Source organism: Anser brachyrhynchus, assembly GCF_964034855.1.
Source record: "Anser brachyrhynchus genome assembly, chromosome: 17".
Lineage (NCBI taxonomy): Eukaryota > Metazoa > Chordata > Aves > Anseriformes > Anatidae > Anser > Anser brachyrhynchus.
The window spans coordinates 12,015,842-12,037,904 of record NC_137710.1 but is presented as its reverse complement, the minus strand read 5'-3'; the positions used below and the strand labels follow the sequence as shown (position 1 = coordinate 12,037,904).

At 41.3% G+C, this 22,063-nt stretch overlaps 1 protein-coding gene across 4 annotated transcripts in view; it reads right to left on the bottom strand.

Annotated features, from left to right (window-relative positions):
- TAOK3 (TAO kinase 3) overlaps window positions 1-22,063 on the bottom strand; it is an 83,314-nt gene that overhangs the window by 25,817 nt on the left and 35,434 nt on the right. For all 4 annotated transcript variants that reach the window (XM_080559120.1, XM_080559119.1, XM_080559118.1 and 1 more), the window contains 9 exons: window positions 21,764-21,974; window positions 16,716-16,787; window positions 15,604-15,705; window positions 15,103-15,148; window positions 14,133-14,229; window positions 10,454-10,567; window positions 9,282-9,373; window positions 7,169-7,262; window positions 5,640-5,721 (listed from right to left, as the gene is read on the bottom strand). In XM_080559120.1, coding sequence (XP_080415246.1) covers window positions 5,640-5,721; window positions 7,169-7,262; window positions 9,282-9,373; window positions 10,454-10,567; window positions 14,133-14,229; window positions 15,103-15,148; window positions 15,604-15,705; window positions 16,716-16,787; window positions 21,764-21,883 — 819 coding nt within the window. In that variant the 5' untranslated portion in view covers window positions 21,884-21,974. The remainder of the gene's footprint in view (window positions 1-5,639; window positions 5,722-7,168; window positions 7,263-9,281; window positions 9,374-10,453; window positions 10,568-14,132; window positions 14,230-15,102; window positions 15,149-15,603; window positions 15,706-16,715; window positions 16,788-21,763; window positions 21,975-22,063) is intronic.

The window sequence follows — 22,063 nt, the reverse complement described above, 5'->3', positions numbered from 1 at the left end:
TGTTCCTTCCCAAGCCCCTTCACTTTAAGTGTACAAGGAACAAGACACTGCCACTTTAAACCCTGCAAATGCACAGGACTTAAAAATGAACAAAATGCATACAGGATGAAGATTAATCAATCCTGATTATGGAAGATTACCTGCCTAAGCTTCATGCAAAGATTTACCCTGCATCTGACCTATTCCAACTGCAAACCAGTAAGAAGACTGAAGGCTTGTTTATTATCAAAGAGTTTAAGAAAAGAGTTTAAGAAAAAAAAAACACAGTTCTTACCAACCCCTAAGGATGTACAAGAAGCACAGGTTTTAAGTGCAGACTTAACAGTAAGTTGTTCAAGGGAACTTAAGTACATGATGAAATGCTCTGCTCTGACTTATCAGCCATGTCCTCCTGCGCTGTACAACTGGTGATGGAGTCTGAAAACCCTGCAGCTTTCTGATTCAACCTCTGAGTACGTAAACCGTCTGAGCATACGCTCGCCAATATTCTGTATGGGATCACTGCGTTTGGGTACGCTGCTTAATATACACCATAGAAGATAGCTTTAAAGCACAAACATCACCTGTGTGTTTCTAGAAATGTGAACAATGACAGATAGGAATAGGAAATAAAGTTTTCTACCCTGCACTGCAAATGCCAGGTTGGCCTTTTGTTAGTGAGCTCAGCGGTTGGACCCCAGCTGCAAAGGTCTCAGGAGGATCACATCTGCCTGCCTGGTCCTTCTGGCCACAGCTGGTGAACTCGGGGAAACACATCTCTCCCCTGGATCTGGTGGCACCCCTCAAACTCAAGCACTAATACAGCCACCTGTAGCTGTAGTAACAGACACAACAGACCCAGCCCTTCTTAAAACACAAGTCTTGTGCGCAAGAAAGTTGACGAGAACATCTTTTAATGATTTCTAAATAAGCACAGGAAGAATCATGCCGCAGGCTTATTTCTTGTTTTTAATTGAATTCAAACTATTGTGCATTTCAGTTCTGTTAAGGGAGAAAGCTAGTCACTTCAGTATCCATTTCTTTGCTAGCAGCGGTGGTGTTTACTTTTGAATTATAACTAAAAATACTACATGTTATTTCACGCAGAAGCAAAATGATTCATTTCTGCTCCTTTCAGATCTCCACCATTTATTTCTCTGCAAACAGCGGCAAACAACCTGCAGCTTATTTATGATTAGAAAAAAGGTAACCATTTTTATCTCATTGTAGGTAATAGGTAATTTTTAGAAAGCAGTAATGCACTTGGAACAATGATCCCGAACTTAACTCCATCCTACCTATCCAGTGTATATTTGTTTATGCATATTCTTTAACACTGCAAATACTCGTTTCATTAAGTGACAAGCTATGTGCTTCGTATTTAAGCTCCTCAAATATTAGAATGGGACCACATGGAAACTATAAGGCAGATGCATAAGAACATAAACAAAAGTCTTGTGTAACAAGAACACCATTCTAAATGCTTATCTGCATGAAATAACTGAACTACATTTATAAGATGTAGTCACTGCTCTGCTAGGTACTGCAAAAGCTGGTAAGAAATGATGGCTGATAGGACTTAATTTGTATACTTTCTTCAAACTGTAAGAAAAAAACAGACCCAAAAAGAAGTGGTTAACCTAAAGGCAAACAGTAAGTTGGCTGGAAGAGTAACCAACAGAACCAAGTCTCCTGGGAATATCATACAAGCTGAGAAAAATAAGAAAAAAGTGTTTAAAGAGAATTTTGTAATTTAATTTTGAAAGTGAAAATATTATTGAGATATGTTTGGTATGTTTTCATCCAAGACAGTAAACTGAAATTGAATGCATTCTAAAACACCTCCTAAAATTCAGTTCCCTTTAAGAAAATGTGGCCACAAAAATTTCTCTCTATTCCTGTTTACTATATGCAAGTAAAAAAAACCCTAAAATAAAAAAGATCTCGAATCTTATAATCTGACAAGCTTTAGGGAGGAGATGTTTCCTGCGGGAGGGAACATCTGGGGTACTGCTCTGAAAGTCTAAAACCAAACAAAAAGACTGAATATACATAATTTAAGAATGACATCCCAGCTCCAATTGTTTGTGCAGACTCCAACCTAAGGTACTCCTGAAATCATATCCTTCAATGAACTTACACTATTCCTAGAGAGCAGAAAGACTGCCAATCCACATGAATGAATCATTCTGAAACCCACAACATAAACCTATTAGCTGGTCAAAGGATTGTCGGGGTGCTGCAAGCAGAACCGGAGAACAAAACGCTGGTTATGTGCCACAGCACAAATGGATCACAGGAAAAATATACCGGGCGCTGAAGAGAAAGTAAAAACAAGCTCGTTTGTCAGCCTTTACCTGGAAAGTGAAGGCATGAGGGTTAAATATTCTATATGGTCCAGGCTTAAAGCAAAGACAGAAGCAAGTGCAAAGCCAGCTATTCAGTAAAGAGTGCATGATTTCGATTTCTCACTTCAAGAACCAAGAGATTCAGAAACATCCATGAGAACGCATTTTACGGAGCTGAAAAAGCAACAAGAGAAGCCATAAAACAAAGGCTGAATGGTAGCCTTAGAACAGAAATCAGCATGAAAAGGCTGGCAGGTAGACACAGAGCAGCAATCTAACCTACTGTGGAAATTAAGCAAAACACCCTACGGAGCTAACAATTCCTCTGCTCAAATATTTAAGGAAAAACCCGAGTCCTGTTTACCTGGTGTGAAACAGCAGCATGCCATGCAATTCTCACCAGCAGCTATGTACGGCAACCAGAGGAATAGCAGGGCCACTAATCAATTTTATAGAAAGGAGATACTTAAAAATGAAAAATAAAAAAAAAAAAAAGCCTGATGGAGAAGGGGCTGGACAGGATTTCACACATCCCTACTTTCTAAAGAAAGGCTGCTCTTGAATTTTCCAGAGACAAAGCCCTGGGAATTACACACAGTTCCTGTACTTCTCAGGTAAACTGAACGCTGATGACTTGAAAACGGAACTGATTTAGGGTTCGCTGACAAGGCTCTGTCAAACTCAGGACACACCAGCCCCAGCATGGGTCCCCCTCCTACATGCTCATGGCTATTATGAAGCTGCACGAGGCACTTTCCAAAATGATAGTTATTTCCAAAACTAGCTCTAATTAATTGGGTTCAGTATGGAAACTACTGAAGGGATATAAACAACTTTCTGGTAGTTGATAAGTTAACCCAGGCCTATTCTGTTAGTGCTACTTTTAACTTCTAAGCATGATGCACAAATATAGCAAAGGAGCAAACATTAGAAGGCGTTAATTAATCAAGAGGAATTCCTCAAAGCCCATCTAGGACAAAAAAAAAGATTGGAAAATGGGATCAGGAGCAGATAGAAATACAACATTGCATGACTAGAGAAGCTGAAAAATGTAATGGCTGGAAATACGCAATGAAAATAGATGCAGAGTTCGCTCGCTAAGTAATAATCTACAGGTGGCACTAACCAGTAAATTCTCAAGACCTCTGAACAAGACAGCAGCCAGAAGAATGAAGCAGCCCAAACCCCACCGCCGTAGCAGTGCCAAGCACAGCCTGTGTGACCACTCCTGGAGTAACACACTGAGATAGCACATTAGCCAAAAATGCCTGTCCAGACAGCAGAACTTTGGACAGAAATTAACCCCAAACCAGGATGAGACAGGCACAAAGGAATGACTTACAAGACTAGAGCAAAAAGAAAAGAGCTGAAGTGAGAGCAGGCAGAAAGATCCCCATCCGTGGAGGTGTTCAAGGCCACGCTGGATGGGGCTTGGAGCATCCTGGTCTGGTGGGAGGTATCCCTGACATGGCAGGGGGGTGGATTTAATGGTCTTTTAGGTTCCCTCCAACTCAAACCATTCTATGATTGTGAACAGATTTGAAAGGTATGAACAGATCGGAATTAATCACACTGACATTACCAGGAAAAAAAAAAGTTTGTGATAACCTTCCTGAACTCCATCTGCATCGCGCTGAAAAAGAATGAAACAGGACAGCTCAGAGCAACCCACCGCAATCCCGGCCTGGCCAGGACATAACCTAGGTCACTCAGGCTCTTTCCATCCCTAATACCCCTGTTTCTTTAACTAATCGGTGACTATCTGTAAAACTTCATTAAGAGCCTAATCCTCTCATCATGTGGAGTATAATTCTCAAAGTACTTCCAGGTCTGCAACAGATTTGCTATTGCCTGTGCATCTTATGAAGACTGGTTAAGTCTTGAGTTTGAGTAGCAATTAAAATGGCTTTTCAGATTTTCTATTGCTTCCACAGAGAAGATCTGTAGCAAAATACAAGCCTTAAATCTTCACCGAAATTGTATATAAGCGTGGTAGCAAATATTGCCTGTTGCACAACAGAAAAATAACATTCTTCTCTACTCAAGAAGATAAACAGAAAAATTAAGGCACAATTGGGAAGTTAGCAGTTACAGTACTTTACACAAAATCATGCAAATGCCCCAAAGAGGTCATTTTTAGGGTAGCCTCCAGTTTCTTCCCTCATCTCTTCTCTGCTCTTTCAGAGGCCACATAGTGCAGCTCAACTCAGGGCATCCTACTGACACTGCAGCGTAGCAGAGAGGCTGGTCAAAGTTCCTTCTTCTGCAAAGCGCTCAGAAGCATGCTCCTAAGGCTTCCCTACACAGAAAATTACTGCTTGGTATTCACATCTGCAGCACAGATTTAACTGATCCAGCTTTGGACCTGTCTGTCTTTGATAATACTTTCAGTTAAGGGATGTGCAGCTTTGTCTTGAAGGAAGAAAAATAAAAATAATTAAATATATCAATATCACACCTTTCTACTCCCCTGCTGGCAGCCCCCTCCTTCAGCTGAAGGACCTGTCACTCTCTCTGCTGGCTCACGGGGCTTGCAAGTTCTCTAGCACAAAAGTAACCTCTGCCAAGCTCTGGGGTGTACGAGGAGCAGGGTGCTGGGCTGCTCCCTTAAATAACTCCTCACTCAGCAGTATAAGCATTTTACTACACAGCCTGCCTCTACTTTTCTCCAGCAGTTTGACTCTTGCGCATCATGTTATAAAGGGAATTGTAACCATTTCCGGATTTTACCTGTAACCTTAAATAGCCTAAAATACTCCAGCACTTCTAGCAGGGCCACCACGCTTTCAAACTTGAGCCTAAAGGCCACAAAGTTCTTCAGGAAACAAACAGTGTGACTCTTCTGCCTTAGCAGCCTTAGAAGATGGGATGTTTGATGGGATATCTTAGAAAGGTGCATGCAGAGAAAAGGCAACCAATTCCCAACCTTAGAGACATACAGGAATCCAGCCTTGCACTACCAAAAAGCACAAGGCTTCTGCAAATTTTTCAGCTCACAGGGAAGAAACTGGTCCAATAAACTGTGTAGAATGCAGTCCTATTCCAGCAGGTATAAAGAGAATTCCAAATTCAGATCATGGGAAGCAGTACTGTGGTGGCCAGTAACAACATGCATCTGAACACATGCAGTTATTAGTTCCTTTAAAATTTCAAAGGTACTTTAAAAAAGACCCCCCAAAACTACTGATACAGACAAGAGAAAAAGCAACAGTGTTTTAGAAAAGGGAAAATATTCATTCACCACCACTAGAATTATTTTGGGGTAGGCGAACACATTTTTCCCAAATTTCTGAAAGAGATTTGAAAATTTACCCGTAATAGATCTGTTGATGATGGCCTTTCCTGAGGTATTTTCTGTAAGCAGTAATCAACAAATCCCCTAAAGGAGTCTGACCTGTAAATTAAAAAAAAAAAAAGGTTTAAATTAAAAATAAGCTTAATATCTGAAATATACACAAATGTACTAGCAAAGAGCAAAAGAAAAACCCTGACTAATTTGTTCTCAAGTACTAGGGCACAACAGTTAACTGACTTTTCTAAATTCTGAGTAAGCTGATCCCACCAGTTCTTTCAGCAGTTAAAGGCTGTGGATACAGACACGGCAGTTATTCCCAGCCACAAAATGAAAGCCGAACAAGAACTCTGTGTACCAGCCAGTGTTTTCAATTTTACTTCAGCTACTTAAAATTAGATGACAATGAAATTCACAGCAACTCCAGAAATGGGCTTGCTAAGTTAGCTGATGAAATGACTCCCTGCTCTCTAGATGCTTCCCACCATTTGCAACGCTGACTCAGGAAAGCATCTTGGTACATGGTTAGGTTCAAAGAAACTTTAGGCTTCATGTGAGCTTGCATCACAACCTGAAAGAAAACTAATCTTCCGGATGCTCATCATCTCAAAAGCAGCATAAAAGGCACCTTGCTTGCTCCTTGTGCTCTCAAAGTCACAGACAGCAAACAGGTGACTATAAACGAACTGCCTGCAATCAACAATACTGATTCTTGTACTGTATTCCCAAGCTGCTTCTACTCTGCATTGCAAATTCTGCACAGAATGATCTGAGTATAGGTGTGGAGATGTGAAAGTAATTTCTTTGAATCTTGAAAAATGGACAAAAGAAAGATGATGAAATAAGGAAATTGATGTGGAGTGGTTTTGATAAAATGATTAGCAATGAAATAATTATGCTACTTAAATACCTAATGGGGGAATTTTCCACCTCTCCAGGAGCTATTGTTTCAAGCCATCTGCAGACTCTACTAAGCAACACTCGATGGCTATGTTCCACTCTTGAGTAAAAAGAGCAGGACATGGAGCAATGCCTTTGCTCCCAGAGAATAACAAAATATTCTTGTATCAAAGCTTAGATTCTGGAACAAGAGCTCATAGCATGGGGAGTATTTACTGGCCACAGAGCTCTGATGACTTTTGAAGTCCCTCACTGAAAAAAAAAAAAATCTAATTACCTCTGTAGCCTCTCCTCTCCCTTCCCTTCACATTTCAGCTGTAGCATAATGCTAACAATTCTGTCAGAGATCTTTTGCAGCTGGAAACCTCGCTGATGCCGAGCTAAGGCTGGCTTAATGTATCCAAGAATATTTTAATTCCTGCGGCATCTACAGCCCCATAATTATCACCTCCACACATTTAGATTGTAGCACAGCCAAAGTGACAGAAGGTCAAAACGGAGCCTGCCTACACAGGAGCATTATTCAAGAATGCAGTCAAATCACTCCACTGCAACAAACACTTTTCTTGTCAGATTTTAGCCATGCAGAGAGCCTTGTAGAGCGTTTTTAGGGAAACAAAGCACAAAACCTGGTAATAAGCTCTCTTACCATTCATTTGACTGTAACGTAGGGGAATCATTCTGGGCTATGTGATATAAGGCACTCATTGCATTCATGTTGAAAAGTGGAGGCTTCCTTTCAGCTAGAAAGAAAAGAGAAAGGTGTGATAAGGCAGTCTGGAAAGAAAAGGAGAAAGATATGGAAGCATGAGCAAGGTATCGCTGCTAAATCAATAGCTCATTACTGCCGTCATCACATTTAAGCCAATTATTGTAATCTTCTAGGTTATTCCAGGACAACCACTCAAGGAAAGCTGTTATTCACTCAAAGAGTGGATGAAGAAATCCAAAGAACTGGATGCAAATTGTAAGGAAAAGTTTCCAGTACATTTTACCTCAACTGCAACTTTACACAGCTAATCCTCCATGGTAAAAATCAGCAGCAGCCGACTAAAACAGAGCTCAGACATCCAGCATGGCATCCATACCTAGGGAAGAGCTGCTGCCCATTTCATTTATCATTGGCAGTCACCTGTGGAAGTCGGACAGGTTGCCAAATTCACTTGCCAGGTGTGCGTTTAACTCCTCTTTATCAAAGCTCTTCCTCGTCCTTGCACTCCTGAGAGGACACCTGCCTGACAGCCCCCAAACAGATTTTACACAGAAACTGAGCAATGATAGTTTTCACTGCCACGTGAGTTGTGCCAAGCAGACAGTGATGCCAAGATTTTTACTTTTTTATTTGTTATCTTTATTTATTTATTTTAAGTTCATGTCAGGTCAGATCAGAGCAATCACTTGTCCTAGACATGCAGCACACATGCACAAACCACTGTGTCTTCTTCTCTTTAAACACTGCTTACTTTTGGCTGGACAAGAAATTAAGACACCAGCATTCACCGAAAGCCAAGTGGTGCTCATCAAGAGATCTGCCCCTTCACTCCTGACCCCATGCTCAGATATAGAATCACGCAAAGGCAAAGCTTTAAGTTTAATACTGCTCAAACTGAAAAGAAGAATTGAAAATTAAAGGCAGGTCCTTTCTAACACAACTTCTTAGGACATCTTGGCATAACAGTTGCTCCAACCTTCTCAAAACCCAGCTTGTAAAAAACACAGACTGCAAACCATACTTTCCTCTTCTCTGGGAGCAAGCAAAAATAGCAGCACTTTGTTCTATAGCAGAACAGCAGGGGACAAGTCATATAAAGGACGAAGAGGTAAGATGTTTCTTAGTCCCCAGCAGAAATACTGGAGACTTGCTTATGTCTCACTCCATTTCATGAAGCGTTTCTGCAGTTTTGTTCATGCTTGGCCATGCATTCAGGTGAGGTGCACTACACCTCCTCATATGAAAGACCTCATTGTGGCCATTACACATCTTCCAAAATCAGCATTTAATCAGCCTGTAAATTTAAGTACTTAGAATTCTTTTATATACACTATGTTTTGATTAAGATGCAGCAACTTGAACACAGAACATTACTTCCACAATTCTGACACTGTTTTGAGTTCACAAGTTGGGTATTACCTGTGAAAACAGCTGGCATTTTCAACTTGAAGCTTTTCCTAACACACTGAATGAGCAGGGGGAAATGAAGTAGGTGTTTGCCAAGCACAGATCACAACAGTTCTTAAGACTGGCCATGTCTTTGAGGATATGTTCAGAACATGGCACAGATATCCATGACAGATTAAAGCATCACATTTGAACAGTTACATAGACACAGAAAGTGTTTAGTTCTACACAGTCCCCAAGGAATAAAAGTACTTGTCATATAGGGAGCCCAGTCTCCATAGGCACCAAAATCCTACTTCTCAGTGAATAAAGCCTGGCAACCTCTAGGATAAGCATTGGTTTGGAAACTAAAAGACAGTTCAGAAGAGCCAATAAAGGGGGCTCGGTATTTGCAAAATAGACCTGCAAAATGTGGTCTCTCTTGAACTTGCACACCAGATGAACATAGAAGTGCAGCAGCATTATTAGTGGTTTGCACTTGATTTGCCACTTAAAGGTTTAACTCAACTGTCACTGCTTTCCAAGTCAGGCTTTTTAAAGAATAAACTTTAAGAAATAAGAATCTTCCATTTTTTTTCTAGAACCTCCCAGCAATTATTGGGGAGGGTTCATTATTCACATCAGCTGCAAAGTATTTACTCACCTAACTCAATACACGTGATCCCAAGGGACCAGACGTCCACCTTTCCGTCATACTGCCCTTCGTCCATAGCAAGGATCACCTCTGGTGCCATCCTACCAACCACAGGACAAAACACGCAGGTCAGAGGACACAAACTGTGACTCCCAGCACATAGCTTACAATGAGATGGCTTCATCATCCTCAGCAGCACAGCGGGCCACAACTTCAAGGGCCTGCATGGAGCTGAGTAAAGCCATGCTGAAACAAAACAGAGCTTGCCTGCACTAGAAACTTATACAAGAGGTAGATTAAGAAAGAGAAGTAAATAAGAGGCCAACTTTGCTGTTAGCAAAACTTGCTGGCACGTGGGAGACCCACACTAATCTCAAAGGCATTGTCCCTGCAGGCAGACAGCAGGGACTGGGAGAGTCCTAAAGACACCACCTCTCACCAGAGATGGTGGTTTTTCCATGGGCACACCAGGAGAATTTTCCAGTAGATACATGTAGCCTGTGAGCGTAGCTATGAAAGGAACAGAGAAATCTGGAAGAACAGGGAAATATGATGGTCCAAGATAAAGGGATGAATGTAGGGGGGAAAAAGCAGCAGGGCCAGCCTGCAAAAATGCAGCCTATTTGGTTTTGTTCTTCAAAGATGAAGCGGGCTTCCTGCCAAATGGGCTTGTTCAGAGGTCGGGCGATAGGTGACCTCCCATAAATGCCTGGGAGGTCTGCCACAAACTAAGTGGAGTGTAAAGCTATGCTGGCCCACTACGTTAGGAATGCTAAGCAACTCAAGTGAGCCCTAAGCAAGCCTCTTCAAAACAGAATCTAAGTAGCTGTGTGGCTTCCAGTCTGTGGAGCCGGATTAAGAAACTTCCCTTTCTCCATGCGTTTGCCTTAGTTCCACTACCTATGGCAAATGTCAATAATTTTTAAGCCAATGGTATTATAGCAGTCAAAACATTAACTTTCAAAGTGCTGCACAATCTATCTCTACTCATGGGCACTGAGAAAGAACCTGTCTCCTGAAGAACTGGACAGGGGAATTGTAAAAACGCTGCTTTGTTAATATAGTTGGTCAATGTAGTTTTTATGCCAGATACTGTTTTTAGATTGTGGAATGCTGGAAATGTAGGACAGCAGTCTTAAAAAGACTGAAGTACTCCATGAAGTACTCCACGCTTTACTCACCAGTAAGGCGTTCCCACAAAAGAATTGGCAGGGGAGACTATAGATGCAGACCCAAAATCAGCTAGTTTCACTTGACCTGGTTCTGTTAGAAGAATATTTCCAGCTTTAATATCCCTTTAAAAGAAAAAAAAAAAAAAGTACACTTCTGGTTACAGTAGAACAGATCTGAAAAAATTACACATACACAGAACTCTGCTAACCTGTTCTCAAATTAAATATTCATAAAAAAATGAGAGTTGTTTAGAAGCCTGGTATTATAAAAGACTAGAGAGATCAAATACCTGACTTTATTTGGAACAGAAATCTGACTGCACCCAAAAAGCGTGCTGGGGAATGAAGGACAAGGAGGTGGGCCATGGTTGCAAAGCTGAGGTCCCAAACTGAGATCAAGGAGAGATCACCCCAATATCCAAGATGCGACAGATACCAGAAATGTTGTTTTAATCTTTCAAATGACCTAGGGTCCCTTAACTTCTAGCAAGTCTCAGATAATTCATACATTTCAGAAATTAACAATAATGAAGCTACTGCAGTACATATGGCACAAGATACTTTCAACACCTTTGGCACCATACATTTCTCAACTCCAGCAGTAGGTGGGTTAATTACAAATTAATTGCCCATAAAATGCTGAGAAAGGTTAACTCCACTTGCATGCCTTCTAAGAAACCTGGCAGTGGGCCTATTCAAAATTAGAGAAGAATTTGTCTGAGTACCATTTACTTCTAATCCCTAGGATTTCTGGCCTGTTATACCTGAAATATTTTTTTCTTGCACACATCAGATTAAAAAAGGAGAATTGCTTTTAGAAATTCAGGTCTCCTTATACATTGCAGCTGAAAAATCACAACATAATGAAGTTCCTCGAAACCCTAAGACAGCACCTCAATAACAAAGGGAAAGCTGTACACTAGGCGTGCCAGGTTTGCCTTTACACAGCAGCAGCTTAGCTGTTTAATTTTGCAAAAGCAGACCCTCAATATATATTGAATACACATAAGTGATCCATCAGCCAGGCTGGGTATACCATACAGTCTGGAATATCTCTTTGGTGCCTTCTCAAATAAAAAAAAATATATCTATAAATAAAAAACACATCAAGAAAAAAAGCTTTTCGTATCTGGTGTTCAGCTGTAAGTCCTTAAACATCAAAACCACTTATCAGTAGTAGCAGACGTCCAACACAGACAAGTTGGACTTGATGATCATCGAGGTCTTTTCTAACCTAAATGATTCTGTGATTCCAAGTTACTGGGTATTGCCAAACACGCACATAACTGTGACCTTGTGAAAAAGCAAGCTAATTAGATAAATGGGAGGAGCAACAAAGCCACCTTGTATTTGCTGCGTACGCTGAATTATCATACAACAGCTGAAGCGTAACGACTTGTGCACCAAGCACAAAGTGAGTATCACTGCAGGCCCAGAGGAACAGGCCAGCTGAAAGACCGTTGAAGCTCAGCATGATGCTTTTATCTCCAAAGGGCAGCACACAGGACAGGCAACGCTGGGATAACAAGAGCTGCAGCAACAGGCACAGACCTACAATGCTTCAGCAGCAGAGCTGGACTCTCAGAACCTCTGCTTCCCCCCTCCTGGGACAACACTGCTTCAAACCCAACATTACAGCATTTTTGGTGCACACGTGCTACTCAGATAAGCCTTCATGTTTTGGGTCTATGCATCTGTCACTTCTGCATGAGGACAAGTACCAAACGACGCCTTGTGTGCACAAGAACAAACCCTCAGAAGTACTTCAGAGACAGCAAAAGTCCTGTCCTCTCTGCTTTGTCTCCACTGCTACCCTCACGGCTCAGCAGGCACCTCAGGCATCAGCTTAGGTATCTGCGCTAACTTCAGTTCGCCTCGTGTCTGCAGCCTAATGGGATAATCCCACCCTTTGCCATCCCACACAGTGCCACTGGGACTAAGTGGTAAGGGGGAGGCCCAGGGAGCTCAGGATGAGACCAGGGCCTTGCTTTTTCCCGCATCTCCACAAGGTGTCCCCCCATTCCAGGTCACACTCGTTTTGCCTTCCTGGCTTTTGGGCAGGGAAACCAAAGTTGTCCCAGCTGCCAGCTTTGGTCCCTCCTCACCGTCATTGCTCCACCTGCCCCAGTGCTCCTGTCACTTGCCACAGCAGGGGATTTTACTCCAGGGATTTTACACACAGCTCCCCTGCGGCCGGGCTCATCGGCTCTCCTCCCTGCTAGACAACGTAGCTAGCAAAAGGCAATCTTTCAGCTCTCCTGTATAAGAAACTGCATCTATCAGAAAAGTCAAATTCTCCTGACGGTTCTGAGAGAGGCCTTGCCTCCTCCTCTCAGGAATTAAAAGGCAAAATATTCCTTGGTAGAAAACCAGTCAGATAGGAAAGACCTGCATGGTAGTTATCTTAACATTCCTCGTGGTTGCCCAGCACACTGCAAGAGCGAAACTTTTCCCAGTTTCAAAGAGAAATAGCCACTCTGTTCGTGATATGCAGTAAGCGCATTAATGGGCAGTTCACACGGAGTAGCTAGGATTCAGCACGTGAAATTGCTGACTGTACAGCACACTAGTTGTGTCGTGTTAAGGAGTCCTCGTGACTACCAAGAAGAAACTAATTCTCAGTAGAGCCCACAGAGGCAGTCATCTACTATAAACAAAAATTTAATGCACTCTGAACATGTGTAAAGTTAGTTCAGAATAGGTATTTTTATGCACAAATAAGTGCATATATGTAAAGGGTTGACCAGAAATCATTTTAATTTCATAAGTTGACATTCTAACTTAATATTTTCCTTAAGCCTAATAAAATAACCTTGAGAAGATACACCCCAAATAGTTATTCTATTCTAATAAATGACAAATAATTAAATTCCTTATTGTCTGAGCCTCAAGTATACAATTTTTCTGCCCACAGCTTGCCAGTAGACTATAGAAAGGCTTTTAACCCCATGAATTAATCCCAAGCTGCTTCATCCTGATGACTGCTCGCTCACATTACCCGAATCTATTTCTCACCCTTTTCACAGCAACTCCCTGACATAGAGTACCAGCAGTTTCCAAAATATGACAAAAACACAAAATGAGAACATGCAACATTGTTGACGCATAAGTGAAAAAAAAATCAGAACTCCTGGAAAGGAATACATTACAAAAGATAGATCCAGGAGCTGGCACCCATGAGCAGCCTGTTATAACATCCTCCTCTGTGTGCTCTTATTTCTCTTAAGGTAGTTTTAGCCTTGAGTTGTGCTTTCATCAGCTGATTTCTGGATGCATAAATTTGATCTGATTTTACTTACTCACATGTGAAAAAAACCAAAATGTCTTAAAAATAGTCTGTGTCTATCACGCTGCTTTACTAGGTGAATTTAGGGTGTGTATTTTCCTGTCTATGCTTTCTGCCAGCATTCAGGTGTACTCTGTTACCAGGGTCTGCAGGGAACAGTTGCTAACATAGAAGAGAATTCGGCTCTGGAATATAGCTGCATTGAAGTATTTCAGCAGGAATGCGTTCCTTAACAGCCAATGGCTTTTATTTATAAATCTACTCTGGCATGGGTGTACTGACAAGTCCATTAGAGGGAACTTTGGCAGGAGAACCTTTACCAAAGTCGCTTAACACAGTGATTTTCAGGCTCCAGCCAGGGGAAGATGGAAGGACATACAGCCGCCTGGAGCTCTGCCTTACCTATGAATCTTACAGTGAGAGTGCAGGTAGGCCAGCCCCTGCAAGGCACCGTGGGTGATGGCAGCAATCTCCACTTCCTGAAGTGGCTTCTTGTGAACTAAGGAAAAAAAATCAAGAAAAAACGTAAGAAAAGTGCAATCTTTTCCTGATAATGTTTCTAAACAGGAGGAACCTCTCCAGTTTTGCAAGCCATGAGGTGAGCACCATCTTCATCATGCTGATTTTCTGTAGCAGCTTTGAGTCTGCACACAGCCTTTGTGTATATTTCACACGTTAAGCATGTTTTTTCGCTGTCCTGCTAGGGCCAACAGTACAGCTTGCCAAATGTATGTGAAATACAACTTCAGTCCTTAACAAGAAAAACTTCCCACTTTTTTCCCCATAGCAAAACCACAGGAAAATGGGGAATACTAAGTACAAAGTGATGCCCCAAAGCACCTTCCCTAGATCCCTGGATCTGACCAGCATGCACCTGTCTGAGTCTCTTAGATCAAAAATATACGGCCCACAAAGAGTAATAGTTTTTGCAAATTATGGCTTAGATTCCCCATTCCTCTGTAGGTGCTGCGGCTTTAGTTTTCAGGTGATATTAGTCTCTTGTTTTATAAAGCTATCTGTGACTATTCCTATGAACTGCAAGGCAGGGACAAAGGTGATCTCTACAGGTTTTTATTATGGGTAGTCAGATAACAGGCAGCCTGCTTCTATCAAAGCAGAAACCACAGGAATGTGTTGTAAAAGGTACCTTCCTTTTACAACAGACATGCCAACTATATGTAGCACTGGCTTTCTGGGAAAATCTCAGCTTACCCTTAGCATCAGGAACACTGGGATTCTAGCTACAGAATGAAGTAGTGTAGACAGACTGCCTCTACCATCTGGAAAATACCAGTTTGTGAGAAAACAGCCTCCCACTGTACTCAGAAGGGACACTAGAAGAGAAGAAAATCAAAGACTATATAGAACTCACCTTCTAGCAAATCAGAAGCTGATCCTAAACAGTACTCCATAACCAACTGCAAGAAAAAAGCATGCTTTTAAATAATGTGATACGTGCTCCTCCATAAACAGTTACTACTTGGGTGGCTGAGAAACAGCAGAAGTAAAACCTGAAGTTTTAAGAAATGCAATCAGCAATCAACAAAATAAAATGCTCCAAGCAAATTCCAGCAATGACATCCTAATTTGTTGCAAAGAAGGTTCAGGCACCGGAAAGCTGTGGGGAGATCTCTAGAGGATGTTCCATAATTATTGTTTAACCTGCTTGAATACAAAGGCCTGCCACAGAGAGGTGGGGATCTGTTCCAGTATCTTAAATATCCATTTCTTTTAAATTACCTGGAAATTTTTTTTTTTTTTGAAGAAAGGGACTACGGGAAGCATGGGATGAATACTGCTGCATGTACTGGATGCCTAGTTGCCATACCACAAGTTTTCTGCACACCAAGACCCCCAATACCGTGCCACTCACCCATGCAGTATGCTCTTTCAGGTAACAGCCCTTATACTCTATGGTGTTGGGGTGCTTCAGCTGTTGTAGAAACTTGACTTCTTTAATGATATCCTGCCATTTCTAATAAAAACAAAGCAAAAAGACATGAATACATTTCCCCGCTTCACCCCCTACACACTCTCATACACCACACACTGTAGTGCAGTCTGAAAAGCAGCCATAATGCAATTTTACTACGTGAAGATGACAAGAGCTGTAGTTGCAAAAGCACAGCTGTACTGAAGTTGTGGGGGTCCCTGTTGCAGTAAGATCACTCTAAGACACATTTAGCTTGAGGACAGCAAAAAATGTATTTTCTCGTTTTATCTGCAATACATTTTACTTAGAGCATTGCTACTGCTAAGCACAATGAATTGGCCTGTGGTCTCAAACTCAGTAACGAACCCACCTGCCCCCAAACAGACAACAGCTACAGCACGTGGTACAGAGAGAGGAGCTGTTTGCTTCCTTCTTTAAGGCAGCACAAGGACACTGACGTTTGCAAGACCTCTGGAACATTTATAGACAGCACATGCAGACCAACAGGTAAGTAAGGAAAAATGAATTACGAACATCCCCTTTGGCCCGAAAAACCACTTTCTCTACTGCATGTCAACCTGATATGCTTGGGTTGTCTGTTTGGATCAAGACACCACAACAGGAACAAATAAGAGCAATTAACAAGCAACCATTGAAGTGAGACTGATACTCTGAATATAATGTCTACGCCATTCTATTCTGTAGATCCTGAGAAGTGTTTCAGGTCAGCTATACATTTCACTTGACACCTCAAAGAGTTGCGGTTTATGGTTTCAGTAGCCCAGGTGCTCTTAATGCCCTTATTACAGAATGCTTGTAGGTTGGTTATTTCTGAATTCCCATTCACTTCCTTAAACTGAACTATTTGTCAAAATTTGCATAAACTCATTTTTCCTCTACAAATCTCCATGCCTCCTATGGAAGTGAGCAACAGCTACAGCATTAGAAAGCTGCTCTGCTGGTGTCAAATGAAATACTCAGCTAATTCCCCTGACCAGATTTACATTATAGTTGTACCAGCTTTTGCATCAGAATTGGCTTCACCATCTTACCTCGTTCGTTTGCTTCCCACTGTAGGACATTTTCTTGACTGCCACCACCTCATTAGTGTGGGAATTTGTAGCCTGGAGGAGGAAAAAAATAAATTAGAAAAAAAATCATTTTTAAATCCTCCCCGTGGAGTGAGCCATGCCTTTAGCAAACACAGACTTTCTTCTCCTATATCACATCCTGGAAAGCTCCTACACTTCAGAAACACCTGCCTTGTGATAAAATTTATGAGACAGCTATTTTAGCACTCTTTTCTGGCATTATTTATCTATCCACAGTCACTGTCCCTGCCTCAGCCCTTTCTACACTTGCTACCTCTCTACTGATACACAGAACAAGGTTCAGCATCTCACACACTGAGAATGTGCAAAATAGTTTCATTGGAATTGCTGTAAAAGCAGCGTTCGATTAGTTTGCTCCTCTAATCAGCACTTTCTCTGATTCACTGGTTTTGGTCCAGTTATTTCCAATATTAAGGCAAAGGCTGTATTGTGATTTTAATCACATCATTTTAGGACTATGTCTGTGTGCTTTACATGCATTGCTCTAGGGAAAAAAAAAACACACCTACTTTTGGTTCTGAAAATCAGTCAAAAAAGACAGATGGGTCCAGACTGCTTCTGTCCAGTTTCGTTCAATATTGGGCTTTTTTTCAAACCTTTGTACGTCAAAAGACTGATTTATCTAGTTTTACACTATTAAAGCAGAGAGGGTGTGACTTTCCTACAGTTCAAAACACATTGATGAGGCACAGACCTCCTCCCACGTATTACCATTAGGGTTGTTAGAAAGCAAGTTATTTTGGTTTTCTTGTGCTATTACAAAAAGATCAAGTTTTCAGGAATGAATTTGTAGTGACAAAAGGAATGTCATTCACTTCACTTATGAAACTGGGTCACCTAATGTAGGCGATCTGCACACAGTTGTTCTCTTCGCTGCTGGTGGTTGAGCAGATGTCAAATCATGGAGCCATGCTATTCATAGAAATGCAAACCACCTTATCTGAAAAACCACCGTGGAATCAAGCTTAAAAGCAGACCAGAAAAAAAAATCAGGACATTTACATTTTCCACAAAATTTGCCAGGCCCCAAACTTCACCTATTTTAATGCAAAAAAAGCAGTTCTTCAAACAGATCTTCAAAAGCAGATTTTCAGAGAGCTGACATCTAACTCATGCTTCTCAAACAGACTGACGGACTTGCTTTCTGCCCAGAGTATAAGCAGGAAAAAATACAGAGCCGCTGTATTTGCTTGCAATCTACTCATTTGATTCCTGCATGGAAATAATTGTTACCCCAAGAAGCTTTCTCCTTGGGCAAGTGGTCACGGCAGTAACATCGCATACAAGTTTTCCAGTTCTGTCCACACCAAGTCTTCTTTTCTACCTTTAAAATGGAAGCCCCCATTCTTTATTTTTGCTTTCTTCATTAAATAGCTTAGCTTCAAGGTGAAAGCCAATCCTTGCAAACAGTAAGTCAGGCTAGTAGACAATGCTCGGTATTTGGGGGGAACAGAACATAAATAACAAGTGTCCTTGAACTGCAGGTAATCGTTACTGCCGCAATCTCGTATCAACGCAGTACTAGGGAGGCTCAGGAAAACACTCAACAGAATTGGATGTGTGGCATCTGATTGTAAATTTAAAATGTCTTGTCAAAGGAAGAAATGAGACATTGGAAGATTCTGTCTTACAGATTAGCTACTCGTTTAATATGTTATTATCAGAGCCATCGGATCCCAGTTGTACAATGAGCATTATTCAGTCAGCAAAATCTTTTTTGGAACCTGTATGACACAGGGATGATGACCAGAGGCCATGAACTCAGTTTTAGAAAGAGCTCTGCTTGCCTGGAGTGGCACTGTCCTCATTTCTGCATGTTAAGGACGGAACATCTTAAGGTTTTAATCCTAAGAGTTGTTGAAATCCCAGCACCTCTAACCACTTACAATTTTGAGGACAAAAACCTAGTGTCAGTTAAAAGCTTAGAATACAATCAAAGCTAAATGTGGTAAATCCTCATTTCCACTGCTCACAAGGATGAGTACTATACTTCCAAGTAATGCATTAATCAAAGACATTTCACAATGCTCACAGTGACTTCAAAGAAAAATGATGTTGGATGAACCACGAGAGCACAGGAATTACTAAAGGGAGCTGACACACTTAGACTCTACTCTTCCCAGCACACACGCTTCATCAAATGAGTTAGAGAAAACATAAAACAAGTAACTTCTGGCAAAGGCAAAACCCTTCCTAAGCACTCATTGTCCTGCTTCAGCACATAAAAGATCTCAAGAGTATTTTACTCAAATAGATGAGTTCATGCTGGTGTTCTAAACAAATTTCCAAATACTTGTGTCTCCAAATATCTTCACATAGTATACACTCTCTTGTGTCAGCCACAACTTTGTGCTGCAGGGTACAACTGCCCCATTAAGCTGTCACCACGTTCTCTCCGTTGTGGACCAAGTTGCTGCTATAAGCAGCATTTCTTTCTAGCAAGAAAAGAAGTTTTAAGTTAACTTGCCAAGCACTGGTAATAATATATTGGGCAATCAAAATCACCAGCTCTGAAAGTTACAACTCCAAATCCTTTATTAAGTTTATTCAATTGCCATTTTCTGAATGGCAAAACACATGAGCCTGAGACTACAAATACATTCGAGCATCACTCCCTTCTTTTTTTGATTAGGCCTGACATGAATATTCCTCTTCTTTTTTTTTAATAGGAAAAAGGTTTCTTGTCACCTTTTTAAAACACACACCCACAGAACTTCAGTAGGCTTGAGGATGCCAAATACCCCAACAAGTCCATGCTATTAAGTATTTAGTTCTGTTAGGGAAGCAGCACTGAACTGCATAAAAACCAAACGCAATCTTTAGAAATATTATGACCAGTCAGGGAGGAACCTGACCCTTGGAGTATTTTAGGACTTTTCCCACTTATTTAGATGATTTAGGAAGCCCTGTTTCTTCACAGGGTGTTTGACCTATTCTCCCCTTCTGATACCAAGAACGTCAGGACCCCTGGAAACATCGCCATGATGATGTGAGATCTTATTTGATGTGAGATGTTATTCCCAGCCCTTCATTCCAAGGTGAAGCAAGATGTTAGACAGGCTGCAAGGAGCTTTTAAAAAGGAGAACAAAAAGATGCACAGCACCCCTGCATGGTAGGGAAAATCTCCAGGATGAGCCACACAAAGCAGGGTACAAGCAGAGGCCTTCCTCAGGCGAACGGACAGACATCTATCTGCCTGAAACTGCACACAGGTGAGTTCCTGCTCGTGACTTAGGTACACAACAGGACAGCGAACAGACCCCAAGGAACGATTTTCTGTATGCTCAATGCTTCGTGCAACAGGGAAGAAAGCCTAAGTCTCAAAGAGCGGCCAAGAAGAGCAGATATATCATGGAAAAGAGGTGATGCATCTGCCTATGTTCACCATGTTACTATAGTAAGTTTACTACAAGTGTGCCTTCCATTGCTGTCAAGCTTGGAGGATGGAGCTGCTGCTAGGTCACTGTAAGAAGCTGCAGGCTGGCTACGCTCTCCAAAGCACAGACCAGGCAAAGCATACAGGGAAAAGGAGGAAGAGAAGCTCTGAGGAATCACAAAAATCTTCTGCCTAACCATGGTGACATCTCTGGTGTAAGCCTGCTTAGTAGCTCTCTAACACTCCTCATCCTCTTTCCCTGGAAGCACGAGGGCTTTCTGACCACCGGAGCTGAATGATGAAGGCAGCACCTTCACCACTTCATCTCTGCCCTAAAGCATGTCACATATCCTTGTCCTCGTCTGTGAGATACACTGAGCAGGACCTCCCTACTCCCATCTAAAAAATTCTTGCTCTTCTTACGGAGAGGATCAACATGTATTGTAAATTTTACAAACTCATCGTCTTACACATTTACTATTATACTTCCACCTACCTGTCACTTAACCCAACATCTAAAAGTGTCTGTCCCACTGCTGATGATCCCCACGGCAGAAAACCTCTTCGGTTCCACCAACAGCTACACTGCTGCACAGAACTACAAACGGCGGATGGGAGTGCTTGCAGATCACTCATGCTAGCTACTGTCAGCATTGCAGGTGTAAGAGAGCTTATCTAAATACTTTAATGTCTGATATTCAAAAATCTCAGTTCCGGTGTGCTTGATCTTCTGGAGTGGCAAGACATACTACCATATAACATAAATTTATCTTGGAATGATTTTTTGATACTGAATTCTATTTTAGCTTCACTGATAGTGACGACATTATAATTAATTCAAAATCCAGTATTTTCAGTTTGGCTTTGTTTGATCCTAACTGTATTCTTCTCAATTTCCAGATTAAATTCTCTTGACTATCAGTTAACACTACCTCCCTTCCCTCTTGAATTCCCATCCCCCCTAAGACTTTCCCTTTGCTTTTGCCATGAAAGCATTTGCTATTGGAGATACTATGGTATGTGATAAACGAGAGTAAAATGAAGATGACAAAGCAAAATGATATTTCAAAGGTATCTCTAACTCCTAAATTATCAGAACAGTATAGAAATCATTCAAAAGCCTGAAAGCAATTTGATGCGACTTCCACAGTATCTTTATTCAAACCGCCACAAAGCCAATTCATTAACAAAAATAGCTTTTAACTCCAAAAGCATGTTGAATCATTAATTCACTAGATCTATTAATTTGCAATAATTTACAAGCTTATGAGCACCAAGTAGATTATCTTGAAATTCCAGTTTGGCAAATTAATTTCCAACTGCTTCAATTCAACTTTCAGCATCTAACAGCACCAGATACCATATACTTAACCTGTGTGATTGGGTATGTTATTAAGCCTATAATCGACTGCTTCTCTAAATACAGCTGGAACAGCAAAGAGCTCAGGAGTGCTCTGGAGACACTTATTTCCAAGATGTGCTATGCTAAAGCTAACAAACACAAAACACTAAGAGCTGAAAGGATGCCCACTTTTACACATGCCGAGAATCTGCAAAATACTAGATAAATAGGTTTCATTTCCCAAAAAGAAGGTAAAGAACTGTACTTACAAAGTAAACTGCTCCGAAACTTCCATGTCCGATTTCATGTAAACCCACGAATATTTCTTCAGGATCATCTTTGTAGAACAGGTCAGCTATTTCTGGGTCCTTTGGCACCCCTTTGCGCATGTTGACCAGTATTACGAACTAGCTCGCGCTTTCAATTCCCAATCAATTTCTTCCTTCATCGACAAAGTAGTTTGTAGACAGCATTCAGCACCTGGTGAGAAAGTTCACCTTTTATTTGCTTCCCTTACACGTTTCTGTCCTCACTTCTCTGACAGCAAAATAAGAGGAAACACTTTCAGG